This window comes from Vulpes lagopus, chromosome 2, assembly GCF_018345385.1.
Source record: "Vulpes lagopus strain Blue_001 chromosome 2, ASM1834538v1, whole genome shotgun sequence".
NCBI lineage: Eukaryota > Metazoa > Chordata > Mammalia > Carnivora > Canidae > Vulpes > Vulpes lagopus.
The window spans coordinates 166,818,911-166,840,560 of record NC_054825.1 but is presented as its reverse complement, the minus strand read 5'-3'; the positions used below and the strand labels follow the sequence as shown (position 1 = coordinate 166,840,560).

Here is a 21,650-nt window from a genome sequence, read left to right as displayed (position 1 = left end):
CGTCCTCTTAGGAGTGGAAGTGAGGGGGATACGTCCTCTGGACATCTCACCTTGTCCCGGGCAAAGAGAGGTTACGCAGTTCCCCAGAGAGGGGCAGCTTCCTGCCCAACGTCACACAGCCCCAAGGCTCGAAGAGCTCAGTCCCCACCTTCCTGAGTTCACACATGGGTGAGGTTCCATCCCCAGCCCCAAAGCTGACCCCTGGCTGCCTCCTCCTTCCCAATTCTCAGAGAAACACACACACCAGGAAATATCCATCATAGGCTGTCCAACCAGGCCGGAGGGGCAGGGGTCAGCAGGGAGGTGACCTCAAGGTCTCCGTGGGGACCAGAATCCGGTGGGGCTGGGGGTGAGAGGCTAGAATGTTTCCCACCCTGAGATTTTCCTGCATCAACCCAGGAGGGCGCCCTGGATGCCGCCGGCCCTGCCCCCAACCTCCTTCCTCTCTTGACACAGCTTCCCGCTAAGGATGGATGGGGGGAGGGCGGTGCCAAGGTGGAGCCACCAGGCTCAGAAGCGAAGGAGAGAAGGAGAGGCACGTTTGGGATGGAGGGACTCTGGCTGAGAATGGCCAAGGGCTTGCCCTGGAGTCCTGCGGCCTGGGGACTCGGGGTAAGTGGGATGGCTTGCCTACTGCTGGCCTGCAGGGCCTCCCTCAGCCTCCACTGCCCTGCCCAGGAGTTGGACCCCAGCCCAGCCTTGGGGCGTGTGAGAAGCCCTTGGCCCTGGGCCCTGCCCCCGGTCCTTCCTCCCCCACACACTGGGGACTCAGCCCTTCCTTGTGTTAAATAGAAACCTCTTTATTCTAAGTATCGTACATTCCTTAATACGTTGGACTGGGGCCAGACCTTGAGGTGAGGGGGAAGGGAGGGGAGCCTGGGATACTTCTGTAGAGCCTTCCAGAACGCCACCCACCACACACTGGGCCAGGAGCTGGTGCTGGGAATGAGCTTCGTGGCCTTGGGAAAGTCCTTGCTCCCTCCGGCCTGTTTCTCTTCGCCACAGGAGTGTAGGGGTGGCTCAGAAGACCAAGGATCTTTCCATCCCAGGGGCAGGGGAGGGGAATGGGAGGATCTTCGGTCCCAGGTAGGGAGTCAAGAAGGGGCCATATAGGAGGATGGTTTGTCAGCAGCAAAGATGGGGGGCCGTGAGGTGGAGGGCTGCTAGAGTCTCAGCGTTGGCTGGGGGGCCGCGATGGGGACGGAGGCCGAAGCCGGGGCAAACAGGCCAAACCAGGCCTGGCCAGCCGGCCGAGGGGAAGGCGGCCCGGGAAGGGAGGGAGGCCGAGGCAGAAGGGCGGGCGGGGCACGGAGATGTCGGAGAAGAAGGCGCGGTCCCGAGGGGGTGGCAGGGCTCCCCCCTCCGACAGTTCCAGGTCCCGGGCCACGGCCAGGATCTCCTGGCGGGCGGCTGTGTTGTGCAGGCCACGGATGTCCAGGAGGGCCGCCACGTGCTTCCGCCTGGGGAGAGAAGGGACAGGTGCATGAGCTTCTCCTCGCAGCAGCCCATCTGTGAACCCCCTGTTCCCCATCCATCCCACAACCTGCCTTAGCTCTGGAGCCTCTATGCCCCGCTCCGAGGTCCCTTCCCCAGACCCGCAACCCCTAGTCCTCCCCTCTCCCAGGCCCTCCCTATTTCTAGTCCTCCCAAACCCTCCTCCGACCAGCACACCCTCTGGAACCCTCTGCCAACCATTTCCAAACCCTTCCACTCGTGACTGATTCCAGAACCTTCACCTCCCACCCAGCACAGGAGTCTTCCTTTTCACCCTGGTCTTAGCTCCCGATTAACCTTCAATCTTCAGCCCCAGCTCAGCTCAAAAGGAAGCCCCTGGACTTCCTTCTGGTCCCCTCATACTTGCATAGGCTCTGGAATCAGCTGCAACCCTAACTTTGTCTTCACTTGCACCTTCAACAGTCCCCACTGTCCCTCAGAGGCTGCCCAGGAGGGCTCACCCGCACTCCCATCTGAACCCTCACCTCACCCCTCACCTCCGAGGCAAGGTCTAGAAGCCTCTCCACCACTGTAGTTCCACTGCCCCATATCCAAAACTAACTCAAGATCTCTCAATCTAGAGGCCACCCATGAGAGAACCTTCATCCCCTTGGAAGACTCACTTCACCCCCCCACACACACCCCAACACACACACCATTCCCAGAACCCTGCTCAGCCAAAGTTCCACTCCAGGACTAAAATTAACGGGGGGCGGGGTGGGGGGCTTCACCTCAACCAGAAATTTGTCCCAAAACTAACTCTATTTTATAACCCTTGCCCTTAAATCCAAGAGAGGCATCTCAGCAACAGCTCTCGGGTCTCAAGATCCTGAACCTAACAGTCATTTCCAGAACTTTCATTTCAAACACAGCCCTGTGGCCTTCACTGCTTCCTTCAACAGCAGCTCAGAGTCTTCACTTCCCCACACCCCAGGTTTGGAATCACCACGGCTCCAATGTTTGCTCATCCAAAAATGTGACTTAGGAACCTTCCAGCTCACACAAGCTCCAAGACCCAGCCCCAAAGTTGGCTTTGGAACCACTCCAAAAGCTTGAGAGCTTTCAAACTGAGTTTCACGTTCAAGGGAGATCCCAAATCAGAAACCCCAATCCAGGAGGGATGCTGGGACTCCCCCCTCCCATGCACCCCAGGGCTCTGTGCTTTCCCAAGGACAAAGTGCCCCACACCTTAGAGTCAGAACTGTCTATCCTGGAATGGTTCCAGAATCCTCACCCTCAGTCCCAAATCCTCAACCCTGGAGCCTATAAACCCTACTGGTGCCTCAGTCCGAGTATGCAGAGTGCTGCAGGACTGCCACCACCATCCGCATTTCCCCCAGGGGTGGGGTGGGGCTGGCGGGGGTGATCAAGTGCACCAGCGTTAGAGGCAGCCTGCTGCCCAGGTTCAAGTCCCAGCTTTGCCACTTGCTAGCTGTGACATTTAGGGTAATCTACTTAATTCCTGCCTGCCTCAGATGATGCTAAGCATTTAGAACAGCACTGCCTTTTACCTGCATATACTTTTCTAAAATAACTTTCATCATAGGGCTTACTTATAGAGTGTGGGTGGATAACATGCTTTCTCAGGTCTGACATAAGGACTCAATACACAGGCCTTGGTATTGGTACGCCTGTCACCGTGGATGACGAGGGTAATGCTGCTGTGACGCACGATGCAAAATCCCCAATAATCCTACGAAGAGAGTGCGTGATCCCCACGGAAGCGGCCCGCAGAGGGTCCCACACAAAGGAAATGGTCCGCCAGGATCTGAGGGCGCCTGCAGCTGTCCCAGTGCGTGTGCGCCCGTGTGCCCGTGCGTGTCCCCGTGTCCCCCGCGGCTCCCGGGCTGGGCCGGCCCTTCCTGCCGCCGGCGGCCCCGCGCCCCCCTGCCCTGGGCTTCCTGTGACTGCCTGTTTGTTTGCGAGCCCTGGTGGTGGCGGCGGCGGCAGGAGAAGGAGGGAAATCGTATTAATAATGCCCTGGTTCCAGCAGGAAACGGCCGTCAGACACGCTCGCCGCCTCCCTCCCTCGCCCAAGAGCAGGAAACGCCGGGACGGATGCCAAGGCCGGGAGTCCTCGGCCTGGTGGCGCGGGCGGCGCGGGCAGCGAGGGGCCGGGGCGGGGCGGGGGCGGGGGGCGCTCACCTGATGTCTGGGTAGTCCCGCACCAGCACCCCCACCTCCACCTGGATGCTGGGCGTGTCTTCCAGCTGCAGGACTTCGGCCAGATGGGGCACCACGGCGTCCAGCCACGAAGCCTGGGACTCCTGCAGGGGAAGGCCCCATCTCACACTCGGCCCCAGGTCCCCCTCCTCCTACACCACACCCCTCTGGGCCTCGGCTTTCTCGGTGAAGCCGGGCAGAGGACAGACTGGGATCGGAGGGTTTGGGAAGGACCTGGAAGCTTTGGAAACTTGAAGGAAAAAAAAAAAAAAAACCAATCGAAATTTATCTATACTCAGTTTTGCGGATAATTTGGGGGCTCGGCGACACCCTTCAAAACCTAGTCCTCGTTTGCAAAACGTAACCCTCCGGGGACACTGGATTGCTTGGACGACAGGTCTCCCTGCGTTCTCAATAACAGGAGACACCCTTGGCCTCCCCCACCCCACCCCCGCAATTCCAAGTACTGCAGACTAGAAAATCCTGGAAACTTCGCGGCCGAGCGAAGCCCTTCCTGTCCTGAGGATTACGATTGGGTAGAAATAAAAGTTGGTCGTTTTAAATTCTTGGGTTTCTGTTGCATGGGGCTCCTATCTGTGCTCAGGAGAACGGCTCCTGCTTACGGAGCGCTCGCTGGGCGCGGGGTAGGGTCCTAAGCACTTCACAGGACTGAACGGATCCAAGGAATCCCCCCCGCCGGGTGTAGGGAGCACGAATCCGGTTTGCGCCGGGAGGCGAGCTCGGCCCGCAAGCAAGCCGATTTTTACGCGCGGAGGGAGGCCAGGATCGAAGTGTCCCTGTTGACTGAAAGTTGGGAGAAGGCCCGACGCTAATGCCCCGCCCCCCCGCTATCGGGTCCAGGGGTTCTCGGGAGCCCCCCGCCCCCGGGCCGCACTGACCAGCCGCCGGAACAGCCGCTGCAGCTGCGCCGCGTCCTCCCGGAGCCTCCCGGCCACGCGGCTGCGGGTCCGTGCCGAGCGGCAGCGCAGGCGCCCGCGGAGCAGGGGCCGCACGTACTCCACCAGCGCCCGCCGGTGCAGCTCGGCCACCAGCGCCTGGGGACCGGGGGAGACGCGAGGGCCAGTGAGCCGCCGGCGACCCTCTCCCCGCTCCCACTCCCAGCACCCCCGCCGGAACCCCCTACCCCGCCCACAGGGCGCCAGGCCTCTTGGTCGCCCCCAGCGCCCCCCCCCCAAGTCGCCCTCCCGACTCCCAATGGGTGGGTGACCTCTGTCCTGCCGGATGATCCCCTCCTCTGCCCCCTAATCAGCTCGCCGACATCCCCTGCCGGCCCCCAAAGGCTGCCCCACTCCAGTCCTCTCCCCACTCTCCGGGAGTTCCACCTCCCAGAGGCCCCCCGACCCTGTATGCGCCCCACTCTACCCCCCTGTACCCGCCGATCTGCCTCCCCGCAGACCCCACGCGGAGCGCCGCCTATCTCGCCCTGAGAGAGCGCCCCGCACCTGCAAGGGGTCTCCCCCTGCAGAGCGCCCCCGCTCCCCACGCTCTCCCGCCCGCGACAAGCCCGCGCACCTGGTAGGGCTCATCCTGCATCCTGCGCAGCGCCAGGGCCTGAGCGCCCAGCGTGCCCACGATGCCATCCAGGGCCTCCGGGCTGTTCAGCCACTTCCTGCGCATCAACTTGTTGAAGTAGGGCTGGGGGGGACAGCATGGGGGGATGGTTGTAGCTCTCCTCCCTTCCACCCTCTTTCTCCACTTACCAGTTCAGCAGAGGAGAGCTGAACCAGTGCTGAGCTGTGCCCTCCTGGGGCGCACAGTCCAGGGAGGGAGACAGACCATTCCCCACGGATGGACCCAGAGTGGTGGGGGCTGGGAGGAGGGAACCCGGGAGTTTTAGGAAGCCCAGAGGAGTTGCCTGGGTCAGCACAGAGAGTCCAGGAGGGCTTCCTGGAGGAGGGGCACCAGAGCTGGGGCGGGAGGATGGTGTGGCTAGCCCGGCTAGGGACGAAGAAGAGAGTGGCTCAATCAGCGGGAAGAGCCAGCGTGAAGGCTGCTCAGATGGGTTTGCCAGTCAGAGGGTCAGAAAGAGGGTCCAAGTGGCTGACAAGACCATCTATACAATAATTTGTGGGGCCCGGTGCAACACGAAAACGGAATGCCCTTATTCAAAATTATTAATAACTTCAAGACAGATGGAGAGGGTCAGGCTTATACTTTACCGAGATCTTGATGTGAGGGGCCAGGCAGAGGTAGAAATGGGGAGGGGGGACCGGAAGGAGGGGAAAGAGGGGAAAGAAGTGGGTAAGAGGGGTGAGGAGGGGGAAAGCAGAGCCCTAGGAGTAGAATTCCTAGGATTTCTGTGGGGGTGGAGGAGGGAGTCACCTGGATGTGATCCAAGAGGTGGGAAGGGCACTGGGTCTGTCCCTGAAATGGATCTGGGGCAGTAAGGGGGTGAATGTGAGGCACCCGGGGTAGGCGACCAGTGGGGTCTGAAGCAGATGCTATCCCTCTCTACCCTGCACCCCCGTCCTGCTCTCATTCCTACAGTAGCCTGCTAGCCCAGGTGTCTGAACCTCCCCGAATAGGGCCTTTTGTTGAAAAGTGGGTTTGAATTAAATGAGCTGATGCTCTCGCTGCAGCACCTGGCTCCGGGCATGTCACTGTTTCTATAAACTCTGTATTTTTAGGAAGATTTCATCCAGTACCCGTGGGCTGAGACGGAGCTAAGCACTGTACAGCCACACGATCCCATTGCTTCCTCACAGCCGCCCGAGAAGCCTGGAATTCCTGTGCCCATTTTCCAGATGAGCAAACAGACACCCCGAGAGGACAAGTAACTTGCCCAGGTCCCCCTATTTGGAAAAAGTGCAGCCAGGCCTGGAATGTAGACTGCATCCCCTTCTCGGCAACCCCATAACCTCCGACTCACTTTCATGCACACACCTATCCATGTAGTCATTCAACAAACACTCTTCCTGTGGCTCCGCCAGGGGTGGGTGGCTGGGGACACTTGGGGATGCTCGGGGACACAGAGCAGAATGAGACGAACAAAACTTCAAACATTTGATAATCCTAAACAGGTCGGGGTGGGGATGGGGATCTGATTACCGGTCTGATATTTGCTGATATTAAGGAATTATCGCTCCCTTTGTTCGGTATGAAAAGGCACTGTGGTTATGTTCATTTACAAAGGCTTTCTTATCTTTTGGAGGTGCAGACTGAAGTGTTGATGGATGATGACAGGATGTCAGGGATGGGGAGGGCTCAGGGGGTGGGGGAAAGGTGAAACAAAATTGGCCAGGAGTTGATATTTGCTGGAGCTGGTCCACCAGGAGGTCATTCTGTCATTCTGCTTACTTTTGTGTACGTTTGAAATTTTCCATAATAAAAAGTTATTTTAGAAACATTCCGACAAACCTTGCCCTTGAGAAGCTCACATTCCAGTGGATGGAGCTGGATGGGGGGGGGGGGGTGTTGAAGCAAAGGCCATAGGACAGCAGGTGGCTGTAAGTACTTGGAGGAAAGCATATCAGGGAGTGGGGAAGGGGAAGGGAGTCTCCTCTTGGGGATTCTGTTTTAAATAGGGCAGCCCGAGGAGGTCTCACCGAGAAGGTGACATCTGAGTCAAGACTTGAAAGAAGTGAGGGGGTAGCGATGTGGCTACTGGAGGTGGGGAGAGTGGTCCAAACAAAGGGAACAGCAGGTGCAAAGGTACTGAACTGTGTATGGTGAGTTTAAGGAAGAGCAAGGGGGCTGGTATGGCAGGAGGAGGCAGGTGGGGGGAGGCGAGGTCAGAGAGGGGAGGGTCAGATCATCCAGGGCCTCCATCCATCCACCACAAGGGCTTTGGCTCTTGCTCTGAGTGAGCTGGGTTGGACGACATGAATGAGCCTGCATTACAACCAGGGATATGCACCCCTCTGGCTCACTCACAGGTACTCCCACCACTCTCCCCACATACTCTCATCTACCTCTTCTGACCCCAGCCCCCTCGGGGCTCCCACAGGAGCCCAGAGGTCAACAGGGTGCAGGGATCTAGGAGAGGCTGGGGAGGGATTTGGGGGGCCTCAGTGGGGAGGGGCTCCACCCAATCCCCAAGGCCCTTGGCTCTCCATCTTCCCCTTGACCATAACCTCCCCTGTCTTCCTTCCTGCACCCCCCTTTGCCCCCCCAAATGACCCAAACAGGCTATTACCCCCACCCCTGCCTGTTCCGAAGAACACTGAGTCCTGGGCTGAAAGGACCTGCCGGTTGGCAGGGTGCTCCCCAGTCCCGGCTGCCCCGTTCACACTTCACACACACACACACACACACACACACCCCGCCTCACTCACCTGCAGCTCCTGGAACAGCAGGTCAGCCAGGACTCGGTGGCAGAGCCGGGTCACACGGTCCAGAGCGCTGGCTGCTGCTTCCCGGGCCGGCTCACTTTCGGGAGGGCCCACCCGGGCCAGGCGCTCTGCCAGAGCCCTGTAGGGATCGGAGGAGCCCAAAGTCAAGGAGCCCCAATATTCAGCTCAATTGCCTGGACCTCGCTCCCTCCTTAGATGGACTCTATTTTGTAAGCACAGGGGTGATGGGTCAGATGGGGAGCTGGGAAAAGTCAGGGGTTCTGGGGAGAGTCTGGGGGCTGAGAAATATCAAGGGATGCCTGGGAGGCTGGGGGGGTGGGACATGGAAGCTCCATGGAATGTGATTCGAAACACCTATAATTCTAAAATCCTACCCTTCCCATTTTTTCTTCATGATGACCCGTCATCATGAAGAAAAAGGACGATTTGGCATTTTCTGCCCAAATCCCAGCGAGGCCCCCTTCTGGGCATGTGTCCCCCAGAGTCCCCACGTTTGTGGGATTGACAGGTGTACCAGATTTTGCTCTGGAAAGGGTGGAGCCGAGAGTCTCCAAATTGAATACACGACGGTATATCCCCTCAGTGGACTAAAGTTCAGATCTTACAAGGGAGTGTGGGAACGCCAAGTGCTGACAGAAAGATCTCCAAGCTGTTAAGGGGAAAGGCACAAAGTGTGTCCAACATTCTTACCACTTGTGGGGTTTTTTTTTTTAAGGAAAAAGAATAATATGTATGCACACAGTGAAATATATTTACTTGTATCTGTATGGAATGTGCATATGAAATATGCATATGAATATGCACAAGATATGCATATGCATGAAGTATGCATATGCACACATACACTTATTTACACATATTTACGGGTAAATATATCAAATGCCCCAGCAGAGATATGGCAGGCTCTAGCAATAAGGAAGGTGGGGAGGGAGGGAGGGAGACTTTTCACTGCACGCCCCATTGTATCTCGAATTTTGAACCATGTAAATGCATTAAAAATTACTTAATAAAAAAAAAGGAAAGGAAGATAAAAAGGCAAAAAAAATCTGTAATTCCTAGAGTGTTTGAATCTGGCTTCTAAAGTTTCTATAATTACAACACTCCAGTGTTCCGATCACTCGGTAATTCTAGCGCTCTGTGATGCTGAGGTTCTTTCTAGGACTCCCAGGGTTTTCTGCTTCCAAGGCCCCATGTGCCTTTTGCTCTGGACCAGCTCTGTGATTCCCCACCCGGGATCTGGGCATCCCAGTTCAGCTGGTCATGGCGACTGGCCCTGTCCCCCACACACGGGGTGCTCTCACCTCAGGGGGGGCCCACAGTTGACCAGGGAGATGGTCCTGCTGATGTAGGTGTCAGGTAGCAGTTCCCGAACTCCTGGATTCTCATGGAATCGCTCCACCCGCTGCTGGAAGCTGGGGACAGGAGAAAGGGAGGGTTATGACAGATGGGGCGCAGCTGAAGGGGGTCTCCTGCTGGGCACTCAGCCCCGCAAAGCCTGTGATCCTCACGGAAGCGCCCCTGCCCATCCATCCTCGGTTTCCTATCATCCCTCCTCTCTCTGTTGGATCCTGGGTACTGATGCCTCCACCCCAGCCTTGCACCCCTGCCCCAACCCTCCATTACCTCTGCAGGAATTCTGCTAGCCCCCCCAGGCAGCAGTGGGCCATCCGCTCCCCAAACTCCTGGCTGATGCGGGGTGCTCGCTCTGTATGCTCTTCTAGCAGCTGTGTGGTCCATGGAGAGGAGAAGAGGTGAGGAGGGGGGAGGTCCTGCTTTCCCCTCCCCCGGGGCACTGTTCTGCTGACTCTCCTTCTCCCGCTACCCCCTACCTCACACACGTCCTGTGCCAGGCTGCTGGGCCGGTCCTCTGTCCTCGCCCAGTGCTCCTCATTCTCCTGCAGCACTCGAAGGAGGGCTGCTCGTGTCTGAGCCTGGAGTGAGAAGGTGGGGGAAAGGCAGGAGTCAGGGGCATCCGGGAGCCTCTCCCTCTTTTCCCCCCCTCTATGGTTCCCACACCTTAGCCTCAAGCAGGTCTGGGTTCTACCCCTAAGCTTCTCAAGGTTACCCCGAGGAGAGAAGCTGGACCAGAAAACCTCCCCAGCCTCTTGCATCCCTAAGTCCATGATTTGCAGCTTGATATTAATAGTCTGTAGTTTTAAGCTTCCTCCCTTTGATAGCCAGAGAGTTTGAGGGTCTTGTCTCTCATTATTTGATGGTCCTAAGGCTCCGCTCCCCAGATTCTGCAAAACAATTTGCTCAAGAGAGTCAGATTCTGTGATTCCAGAATGCCAAGGGTCTGGGATTCTAAGGTTTACGCATCTCTGACCCTCTGGTCCAGTGCTCCCTTCAATGAATCTGAGACTCTAGGTGTGTTGGGAGTCTAAGATTCTGGGCTCAGAATCTTAGGTTTCAAAGATTGTAATTTCAGCAGCCGAGGCAGGGCTGGCATTCAGGTGGGAAGCAGCCCCGTGGCCAGGCTGGGTGTTCATGGCCGGGCCACTCTGCTGACTGGTGCCTGTGCCTGGCCAGTTACTAACCATGCTATCTGCCTCGCTTATGTGCAGAGATGGCTTTGATGCCGAATCTCTGGGACTGTGAGCTGAGCTTCTGTGACTGCCTCTTGCCCCATGATTGGAAGTATGGGAATGTATCGAACCTTTACTGATGGTCCCTCTGCCTGGCTGGGTGCTTGGGTAATAACACTGAACCTAAGACAGAGTGATCAGTATGGGCTGACATTTCTGTGTCTTTTGGGCAGAGCTCAGAAGTCCCCACAGAGGGAAAAAGGGAATGAGAGTGGCAGAAGGGAGAGAGGGGAGGCCCCCAAGCCCAGCATGATCACTCTCTCCCTGCAGAGTACCTCCGCTCCCACACCCCCAGTACCTTCACGTCTGTGACACATTCATCCTCCAAGCCCCGCAGGGTGCCAGGAGACAGCAGGGGCCCGAGCTCTCCATTCTCCAGGGCTACCAGGTCCACCAGCCCTAGGACCTCTCTGGGAAGGGGGGCGAGAGACAAGGAGGTCTGTGAGAAAGGGATCTGGGCAGCTGAACCCCCTCCCACCCCTACCTCTTTACACCCAGTGTGTTTCTGACCCTGGGCCACTCCCTTCCTCTCTAGAGGCCAGCTTTGCTCATCCCTCAAAGGAAGTCTCTGGAATTGTCGCGCCCCTGGCTCCAGTTCTCTGAGTCAGCTCCCTGATGAATGGTGTCCGGGCAAGACTTGCAGGGGTCAAGTCCAGGCTTGATGGTCTGGCACGCAAGATCTCACCCAAGATCAGCTTCATCAGATGGAAGCTCCCTTCCGCCTCCACATCTCATCCCTACCACCTCGCCTGGCCTTGGAGGCTTCCCCAGTCCAGCCCTCACTCCCCCATGCTACAGTCTTGCACACCTGGCCTGGGTGATACCATCACCCCCCCATCCCTCGCCCCACCCACATGCATCCCAAGCTTTTGCTCATGGCATCTTCTCAGCCACAAGCACCATCTTCCTACTCCTGTCCTGCTATTCCAGGAAGCTTTCCAGACTCCCTGTCCTGCCTCCATCTCTCATAGGTGGTGTGAGAGTGTCCTTAACACGTATCCCCAAAGGGGATCTAGGAGGTCCGATGTCCCTAGCTGTTTGTTTCCCCTTCTTCTAAGTGACACCATGATGATTTTGTTTGAGGAACCACCCACTCCTCTCGCTGGCCAACATGTGTTTGGGTGTGGTCAGCTCCCTTTTCCCTGGAGTGCATAGGTGACTCAGTCATGGCTAATCATAATTCATCCCCTGGCCACAGGAATGGATCCAAAGGATCCAAAGCCTCAAGAGTTTGGAGATGTTAGGACTGGGACCATCAATGGTGCTGAGGTTCTAAATGCTAAGATTATAAACTTAGAATTCAAGGGACCAAGAGTCTTACAGTCCCAACACTGGAAAGATCCAAAGTATCTAAGTTCTAGGCTCTAAAGGGGCTAAGGCTAAGGCTTAGGATTTGAAATCTCATCAGTACTAAGGTTCTAGGATTGAAAGTGTTGATGCTTAAGTTCTAAGATTGGAAGAATCAACAGTGCTAATGTCCTAGGATCTAAGGAAAGCAGTGTAAGGGTTCTAGAATTCTGAGGGTCAATTATGCCAAGATTTTAGGGATGATGGTGCTAAGGTTTTAGTATTTAAGAATCAGTGGTATTAAGGTTCTAGGACTGGAAGAGTCAATGGTACCAAGACTCTAGGATGGGAATGATCAGCAGTGCTAAACTCTAGGACCAGAAGGATGAACAGTACTGAAATTCTAACAGTATCAGTGTCAATGATATTACGGTTCTAGGCCTGGAGGGATCCACAGCACTGACCTTCTAGGGCTGAAATGGTCAATGGTGCTAAGATTTTAGAACTGGAATGGCCTTTGGTGCTAACAGGTTCTAAGTCTGGAAGAGTGAGAGGTGTTAAGGTTCTAGGATTGCAGGGGTCAATGGTCAGGTTGCTAAGATTCCGGGAGTTTGTCAATGATGTGAAGGTTCTAGGCTTGGAAGGGTCAGTTGTGCCAAGATTTTAAGAATGAAAAGATAACAAGGCAAGACTTCTAGAACAAGTAGATCAACGATGCTTAGATTCTAGGAAGGGTGAGCAGCGCTGTGATTCCAAGGGTGGAAGTGTTGAGATGCTGAGGTCCTCGGGCTGGGGGTGCTCAGGTTTTAGAACTGGGAGGACTGATGTTGCTAAAGCTCTAGCACAAACGGGTGGAGAGCGTGGAGAGCGCTCAGATGCTCAGATTGTGAATGTCACAGTGCTGAGGAATGGGAGGATCCACCTGTTACGGATGCAGGAGTGGAATGGTGCTGAAGTTCTAGGACTGGAAAGGTCCAGGGTGCTAAGGTTCTAGGGGCGTCATAGAACCTTTCCACCATGGAAAGGTTCGCGATCTGGAGAGATCACTAGTGTTTCTGGGACTGGAAGGGTGGGCAGTGCCCCGCGTCCAAGGGTGGAAGTGTTGACGATGCTGAGGTCCTTGGGTTCTCAGACTGGAAGGTGCTGAGGTCTTAACACTGGAAGGACCGACGTGGCTAAGGTTCTAGCACGGGCAGGGGGAGAGCCTTCAGTGTCACCAGTGCCGAGGACCGAGGAGGACCGGAAGGGTCAACGGTCCAGGGTCCTTACTTAGCATCTGAAGAGGTGCGGGAGCGCGTGCTTGGGTGCGGGAGCGTGCGCGTGGGGGCGGGGTTCTGGGCGACCCGGGGGCAGCCGGCCCCGCCTCACCTGGGGTACACCTGGTTGTGCCAATGCAGCAGCGCGTAGCGGTCGCCCAGCGGCAGCCTCCGGCGGGCGGCGGCCCCGAGCCACTCGGCCAGCGCGCCGTGGTAGCCGCGCAGGTAGACGCCGAAGGCGCCCAGGCCGGCGGGGTAGGCGGGCGCCAGGCGGCCCCGCACCACGCCCATATCCTCCAGCAGCCGCGCCCGCAGCGCCTCCAGCTGCCCCGCCAGGCCCCCGGGCGCCCCGGGCGCCGCCGCCTCCAGGCGTTCCCGCGCCGCGCGCCCCACCGCCTCGGCCCAGCGGACGCGCAGCTTGCGGGCCGCCCCGGGCCCCCGGCGCCCGTCGGCCGCCTCCTCCTGCAGCAGCACCTGGCCCAGCTGCGCCACGACGCCCGCCCCGGCGCCCGCGCCCGGCCCGGGGCCCGCCAGCGTCTCGCGCACCAGCGCCCACAGCTCGCGCTGCAGGGCCTCGTAGAGCAGCGCCACGTCCCGCGCCCGGCGGCCGCCGCCCGCGCCCTCGGCCGCGGGAGGCCCGGGCGCGCCGCCCCCCGACGACGCCAGCTCCTCGGCCTCCAGCTCCAAGATGTGCTCGTCGGCTCGGGCGAGCTCGCGCTGCTGGATCAGGCTCAGGATCTCCAGCACTGTGGGGGCAGAACGGGAGGTCAGGGGGAGGCAAACCGGTGGCGCGAGAGTGGGGTGGAGGGTGGCTGGCCGAGAGGATGGGAAGGGGGAGGTGACTGCCCAGGAAGGAGTCGGGAATGCTTCACGGGATCGGGCGGAGAGAAGGGTCGGTGAGGGAGGGAGGGAGGAGGGAGGGAGGACCCAGGGGTGGAGGGTGAGGAGGGTGGGGGACAGGAAGGCCAGAGAGGGGTAGGAGAGGGGAGGGGGTGCGGGGGAGAGAGGGGACGCTGAGGAGGGGAGCGAGAGGGCCAGGACCTGAGGGAGGGGACAGGAGAAGGTTAGGGATGGCGAGGGTGGTAGGCAGTGGGATAGGTGTCGGGATAAGGGAAGCTAGTCAAAGGACCAGAGCATCATTAGGAGACTAGCAAGAGGATGGGGAGAAGGGGGGAGGATGGGGAGAAGTCAGAGGAAATGGGGGTAAGGGGTTGAGGCCGAAGGGAGAGGGTCAGGGCACAGGGGAGGACAGAAGGTATTGAGGAGTGGGTTATGATATGGAAAGGGGTCAGGATATTTGGGGGGTGAGGACAGGAAAAGTCCATTAGAGCTACAGAAAGGGATCTGGGCAATGGGAGGGCTGGGGGAAAGCCAGCCTGAGCCAGGTAGGGGGAGAGGGTGGAGAGAAGCAGTGGATCAGGGGGCAAGGTGGAGGCTTGGAGGTGGGGAGAGGTTAGCCAGACCAGAGATGGGGTCTTCTGGGGGGTGATCTGGCACTCTGAGTTCAGAATCCCCAAGACACAGCCCCATGGGGTTGCTGTGAGTGAAGGCAAAGGGAGGGTCCTGGTGGCCCAGGGTTACCCCGACACCTCCACCCCCCTCCACTTCCTCCCTGGCAGAAAAACTGTTTCCTGGCCAGCGCTATTTCTGCCCATCCGTTTCCAGAAGGCGGGGGCTCCAGTCACCCCCTCCTCACCTCGCTGAAGTGCCCTCCCAGTCCCTAGGGAGCTGGTGCTGAAATAGCCTCTGGCCAGGATGTAGAGGATGCTCAGAAGAGGCTTTCCTGAAGTCCCCACCACTGAGGCAGCATGGGGGGGGGGGCTAGGAGTGAGGAGGGAGATGGAGCCAGGGTTCGGGACTACTGGAAGCGGTGAAGATGAGTTTGGGGTGACATCTGTAGAGGGGACAGGAAAGGAGTTGAGAAGGACATCTGCGTTTTGTGGGGTGCGGAGATGAGGGTGGAAGTGGAGTTAAGTGACAACTGAGGATGGAAAACAGGTGGAGATGGATGTGAATTTGAAGATGCAATGTGGACATTAGTTGGGGCTGGGAACGTAGGTGGAGGTTGGGAATGGGGGTTCAGATGCAGACTCAGGGTCCAGGTGGAGATGGGATTAAGAACAAAGGGGGAAGGGACACCTGGGTGGCTCAGTGGTTGAGCGTCTGCCTTTGGCTCAGGTCTTGATCCCAGGGTCCTGGGATCAGGTCCTGCATCAGGCTTCCTGGGGGAGCCTGCTTCTCCCTCTGCCTGTGTCTCTGCCTCTCTCTCGGTCTCTCATCAATCAATAAATAAAATCTTAAAAAAAAAAAAAAAAAAAAGAGTGAAGGGGCAGGGACACCTGGGTGGCTCAGTGGTTGAGGGTCTGGCAGGCAGTTGTCCCAACATTGGGCACAGCGCTGGTTAAAAATTGCCTTTATTATTATTATTTTTTTAAGATCTGATTTATACATGACAGATACAGACAGACACACACACACACACACACACACACACACAGTCCTGGGTCTCCAGGATCACACTCCCGGCTGAAGGTGGTGCTAAACCGCTGGGCCACTGGGGCTGCCCAAAAATTGCCTTTAGACAAAGAAATGGGTTGGGGATAAGCAGGTGTATGTGTCCCAAGGTGGAGATGGCTGATGGAGTTGGAATTAGTTTGAGGTACAAACCAAAAAGGCATCACACTGGGGCTTGGAGTAGTTTGGGGTGAATATACAGGTGGAGGGGTGTCTTAAGTTGATTTGTGCCCCCCACCCCCTCCCACCAAGAAAAAAGATGTGTGAAGTCCTAACCCCCACAACCTCAGAATGGGATCTTATCTGGAGATAGGGTCCTTGCAGAGGTAATCAAGTTACAATGAGGTCATAGGGTAGGTTCTAATCCACTATGACTGGTGTTTTTTTTTTTTTTAAGATTTTATTTATTTATTCATGAGAGACACAGAGAGAGAGAGAGGCAGAGACATAGGCAGGGGAGGAAAGCAGGCTCCCTGCAGGGAGCCTGATGCCGAACTCTCGATCCCAGGACCCCAGGATCACCACCTGAGCTGAAGGCAGATAGATGCTCAACCACTGAGCCATGACTGGTGTTATACAAAGGGAAGACTTAGACACAGACACTCACACAGAGGGAAGACAATGTGAAGTCACAGCGAGGAGGCCGCGTGGCGACAACAGGAGTGAGGTGGCCAGGAGCCAGGGAACTCCGAGGATGGCTGGCAAAGCATCAGGTGCAAGAAGAAATGAGGAAGGATTCCCCTCTGAGTTTCCAAGGATGCGTGGCCCTGCCGACACCTTGGTTTCAGACTTCTAGCCTCCAGCACAGAGAATAGGTGTCTATAGTTTAAGCCGCCTGGTTTGTGGGGTTCGATTACTATGGCACCGAAGGGAACCGAAGAACACAGGCCGTGGGGGACACAGTCAGTAGATGCAGCTAGAAGGTAGGCACTGGCCACAGTGGTGAGTTTGAGATGAAGTTTGGACAGTGGGTAGAGGCTGGGGGTTTGGGAGTGGGATGGAGTTAGGGTTGGGGTCCAGAGTGGGATGGAAAGGGAGAGATTGGGGTGAAGGAGGAGGTAGAGGTGGTCTTTGCAATCTGGGGCCAGTATTGGGGCTGGGGATGGGAAGCAGGCGGGGTCTGGGGGTTAGGGAGAGGCAGAAGGTCAAGGTTGGATGTGGATACTTTGAAAGGAGATGGGATAGTGGTTGAATTTGAAGGGAGGGAGGGAAGGAGGGTTAAAATTAGAAATAAATAAATAAATAAATAAATAGGAAAAAAAATTGGAGGTAGGGAGGGAATTGGGGATTGGGACCAAAGTTAGTGATGCACTTATCACTGGACATGGTGGTGGGTGGAGGGGGGATGGATTGGGGGTGGGTGTGGAGCTGGAGCTGGAGCCTGGCTGGGTGATGGAGACGAGGACTGCAGGGGGCAGCGGGATGTGGACAGACAAAGGTTGGAGAAGTGTGCAGAGATGGGGTCACAGGAGGAGGCCAGGGCTGGGCAGGGGCTCCTGACTCACCTGACAGAGGCTCCTTCATCTTTGGGGGCTCAGGGACCTTGGGCGGGGGCTCAGGGGCCGCCTCGCCTGCGGGCACCACCCTCTCAGCCAGTGACGCACGGTGGGGCTTGGGCCCACGTCCCAGTCTCAGGAAGGCCAGTCTCCGGGCAGCCTCCCCGGCCGCCTCCTCGTCGCCCTGGGCTCGGGTCCCCTGAAGCCTGGCCAGGAGGCCAAAATCTGCAGAGCTCCTGCGTATCCCTGGCGTCAGCATGCGGCCCAGGAAAGAGCGGGGCGGCCCATCTCCGGGGCTGCCTACCCGCCGGCCAGGGGTCCAGCCCAACCGGAAGGGGGACAGGCCAGCCAGCTTCTCCAGAGTGGCCCGGCGGCGGCGACAAGACGTTCCATTGGGCAGGGTCCCCAGCTCCCCAACCTCCTCTTCTTCCAGTCCTGGAACTTCCTCAAAGGGGTTTCGAGAAGACCTCAGGGGCAGGGTCCCTGCCCGGGGCACCTTAGAGTCGGCCACCCCTAGACTCTTCAGGATGGGCATTTTGGCAGGCAGGGACCTGGGGAGAACATAAGGGACCATCAGTGGGGTCGACAGCAGTAGTGGTGTTGATGATCGACGATAATGCCCCTGCGTGCCAGGCCCTGGTCTAGGCACTCACGGATCCCATGAGGTTAGGGCTAGATTATGTCCATTTTGGAGATGTTGCCCAAGGTCCCCCAGTGATTCAGGGACGACGCTGGCATTCACACCCAGACCTGTCGATTCTGGGGCTGGGGTTCTTTTCCCCCCAAGCATTGCCATTCAGACCCCTTTCCTGCCTTACTCCTGCCTGGAGGGTTCATCATCTTTGTAGACCCTCATACTCCACAAGGAAGCAAGCTGACAGAGGGGAAGTGTCCTTCCCAAGCTGGCATAGCCAGCGAAGGCCAGAGGCTGTGTGGGGACTCAGGCCCCACCGTGTACCCGGTCAGCCAGTCACACACCTGGGCACCTGCCTCGTCTCCCCTGTCCAGTCCGCACACCTGTCACCTCCACCCCACCCTGTTCATTCCTTGAGCAAAACCTTCCTGGGAAATGTCCAGAATAGGATAAATCCATAGAGACAGAAAGGAGATGAGGGGTGGCCAGGACTGGGAGAGGGGGCACCAGGGAGTGGGGACGGGTTTCCTTTTGGGAATGAAAATGTTCTGGAACTACATAGTGGTGATGGTTGACAGCCTTGCGAATGTACCAGATGCCACTGAATTTGTATGCTTTAAAGTGGCTCATAAAGTGAATTTTATGTTATGTATATTTTACTACCCTCCCCGCCCTCCAAAAACAAAACAAAACAAAACAAAACCTTACTAGATATTTGCCCGGTGCAGGCACTGGGGACACAGCGGTGGCCAAGGCAGATCCGTTCTTGCCCTCTTGGGGCTTGAGGTCTCCCAAATTCTGCTAATCCCACCTCCTAAATCCTTCATCTCCTCCCTTTCCATGGCCCCCTGCCCCAATCCAAGCGCCCTCCGGCTTCCTCACTTCCTCTCGGGTGTCTGGGCTCCTCTTGCCCCCAGCCCACCCCAGCCCACATTTGAGCACAGACCTGCTTCTTTCTTTTAACCTTGCATGGGTCCCCAGTGCCCTGGGGACAAAATTCGATTGCCTTCACCTGCCAGCTGTGCTCCTCACTCCAGACTCCTCTGCGTGTCAGCATTTGTTGATCCTTCTACAGGGAAACCTGTTCCCCCTGCTCCACTCATGCTTTAGGACCCAGCCCCAAATCCCCCTCCTCCCAGAAGCCCTCCCTGATGCCCAGGCTGGGTCAAGTCGCCCCCCTCAGAATTTCCCCCATCCCAACCCTGCCCACTCTGACTTGTCACTGTCTGGGGATGAGTCTGTGCCCTCCCACTGGACTGTGAAGCCCTGAGAGGACAGGGTCAGGCTGTTGCAGTCACTGCAGTGTCCCCAGCTCCCAGGGCAGACGCTCAGGAAATGAATGGGTGCTAAACAGGAAACGAAGGAGGGAAGGACCTCATTCCTCGTGGGTGAGGAGGAGTCAAGCTGGAGAGGTCAGTAAAGAGCAGGCCATGCAAGGCCTCGCAGGGCCATGAGGAGGGACTTGGGCTTTTTCCCGAGGACACTGGGGAACCATGGAAGGGTGCTTTTTAAAATGATGAAATAGTTCAAATATTCAGAAATTCAGAAAAATTTAGAAAACAAACACCCCTTGTGCCTCCAATCTTAGCATCTAATGCAAACATTCGCTCTACTTGGTTCAGGTTTGTTTCTTTGTTTGTTTAAGAATCAAGCATTATAGGGGAACCTGGGTGGCTCAACGGTTGAGTGTCTGCCTTCAGCCCAGGGCATGATCCTGGGGTCCTGGGATCAAGTCCCACATCGGGCTCCCTGCAGTGAGCCTGCGTCTCCCTCTGCCTGTGTCTCTGCCTCTGCTTGTGTGTCTCTCAGGAATAAATAAATAAAGTCTTAAAAAAAAAAAAAAAAGAATCCGGCATTACAGACGCACCCAGCCTACCCTGCCCCGACTGTCCCCCTGGCCCTGCTTGCTCTAGCCTTCCCCCAAGGAATGCAGCATCCTGCAGCATCCGGCATGTGTATCTCCCCATCCACGCAGACATTTACTCTGCCAACACAGACTTGCAGCCAGGAATCATGTATTGTTTTACGTGGCTTCAAACTCCCTAGAAATGCTACCGTGCCCTGCGTATCCTGCAACTTGCTGTTTGCTCGTTGTTTTTTGGCTCACATACTTGTGAGATGTTTCCACACCTATCTCCGTGGCCCTGGTTGATTTTTCTTAAGCGTTGCATACTATTCCACTGTGTGGCTGTGGCAAAACTCTGCCATCTGTCAGACGTTCACACGTTCTCCTGTTGCTAGGTTGTTTAGACCTAGGACAGGTCCCGAGCAGGTGAAGGGGCAGCTGTGTGGGGGTGTGGAGCATCTGGAAGGAGGCCGATGCTCACAGAGCCCTGAGGTGGCTGGGCCGTGGGCATGAGCATCTCCATTCATGGTGGAGACCCCCTTCTTTCCTCCCTGACTTCAGCCTCTGGACCTCAGCTGCTGTTCTTCAAGTCCCTCCCCGGTCTTCATGGTCCCCTGTCCCCCAGGGAGGCAGTCTCCATGGCAACCCTTGCCTGGAGCCCCCATGGTTGTGGGCAATCAATACTGGCCCCCCCCCACACACACACACAAACACACGTCACCCTCTAATTCTCCATCTTTCATTTTCCAAACAGGCTTCTCCATGCTTCATCCCGTCCCCCAGAACTGCCTCCATCACCTCCCCCCCCAAAAGCTGCACCTCTCCCTCAAAACAGGGGGTTCAACTTCCCCTCTGATGGGATGTCAACAGTACCCCAACTGGATTTGCCACTCCCCATTGGCTCCCACATCCATCCCCAAACTGGATCCCATAACCCACCCCCAAGCCATCCCCAACATCCCCAGACCCCATTGCAACATCTTCTGAAAACTGGCCCCCTCTGTCTTTCCCCTTCCTGGCTCCAACAGCCGCCTCTGCAAACTGGCTCCGACATCCTGCCCCTTCCAGCCTCCTCAACTGCCCCCAGTGCCCGGCCCCCTGACTCACTTCCGAGGCATCCCTGGAGCCCCCAGCCTCCCGACCTCCCACAGGATGTCTTGGCCACCAGCTTTCCTCTCTGGGCTCCGGCTCCTCCCCCTTCCCCCCCACCTTCGTTGCCAGCCTTTCCCTAAAGTCCTGAACCCTCCATGGAGGAACAGCCTGACCCTGTTTGCAGAAGTCAGTACCTCCAGTCCCCAAATCTGTATCAGAAAGCAGCCCTTACAAACTGTGTCCATGCTGGACCCCGACCGTGCAACCCCAATCCAGACCTCGCCCCCAAACAGTCTTGTCACCAGCCCAGCCTGTTTCAAGCTCACGCACACCTTCCTTCTGAGCCCCATCTCCAGCTCCGTCTCCATCCCAGCCCTGTCTTCTTTCCCATCTCCAAGCCCCCATCTCTTGGGGAAGGAGCAAAGCACCCATCCCTCTCTGGCCCATCTTCCCACCTGAACTCAGAAGGCATCGGACACAACCGTGGTTCATGTCTCTTCTCCTTTGATGGTCCAAGCTCTCCCTGCGGTCTTCAAAGCTTCTCTGGATCCCCAGGGCCCCCAAATTGTCCCCCCCCACCCCTGCACCAACTCCCCTCCTACTTCCAGTTCCTCCTGCCCTCCCGCTGGCACCCTCCTGAGGTCGGGGGCCCCACATTCTCTCTTTGCCTGCCCCCCAGCCTCTCCTGGCCTCAGGGCATGTGTTCTCACCACCTCTGGTCCAGCCGGGATCCAGGGGGAGCCCAGGCTTGGGGCATGTGGATCCCGCCCCCTCCTCAGGGGCACTCACCTCCTAGTCAGTGCCTCCGTGCCTCTGTCCCTGCGCTGCTGTCCTGCCCTGAGGACACTTGGGCCAGAACTGCTGAGAGCTTGGAACTTGGGGGGGTGGGTAGGGGGGGGTTAGAGGAGGTCAATTTCCTGTCAGGAAACCCCTCCCTCTCTGGGGCCAGGGGCCGGAAGGACTCTTTATC

General features: G+C 57.3%; 1 protein-coding gene across 2 annotated transcripts; it reads right to left on the bottom strand.

Annotated features, from left to right (window-relative positions):
• Positions 1 to 779: 779 nt before the first annotated feature.
• On the bottom strand, positions 780 to 21,536 carry EXOC3L2 (exocyst complex component 3 like 2). 2 transcript variants are annotated; one of them, XM_041746280.1, is made up of 12 exons: positions 21,470 to 21,536; positions 17,118 to 17,659; positions 13,211 to 13,844; positions 10,854 to 10,965; positions 9,800 to 9,901; positions 9,594 to 9,694; positions 9,272 to 9,382; positions 7,953 to 8,088; positions 5,191 to 5,313; positions 4,557 to 4,712; positions 3,640 to 3,761; positions 780 to 1,460 (listed from the first exon to the last, which is right to left on the bottom strand). In XM_041746280.1, exons 2-12 carry the CDS (start codon positions 17,641 to 17,643, stop codon positions 1,172 to 1,174), a joined length of 2,412 nt encoding a protein of 803 aa, XP_041602214.1. In that variant the 5' UTR covers positions 17,644 to 17,659; positions 21,470 to 21,536; the 3' UTR covers positions 780 to 1,171. The 2 variants fall into 2 exon arrangements, with proteins under 2 accessions (XP_041602214.1, XP_041602213.1); XM_041746279.1 differs by lacking the exon at positions 21,470 to 21,536 and adding an exon at positions 21,136 to 21,281.
• Positions 21,537 to 21,650: the final 114 nt, after the last annotated feature.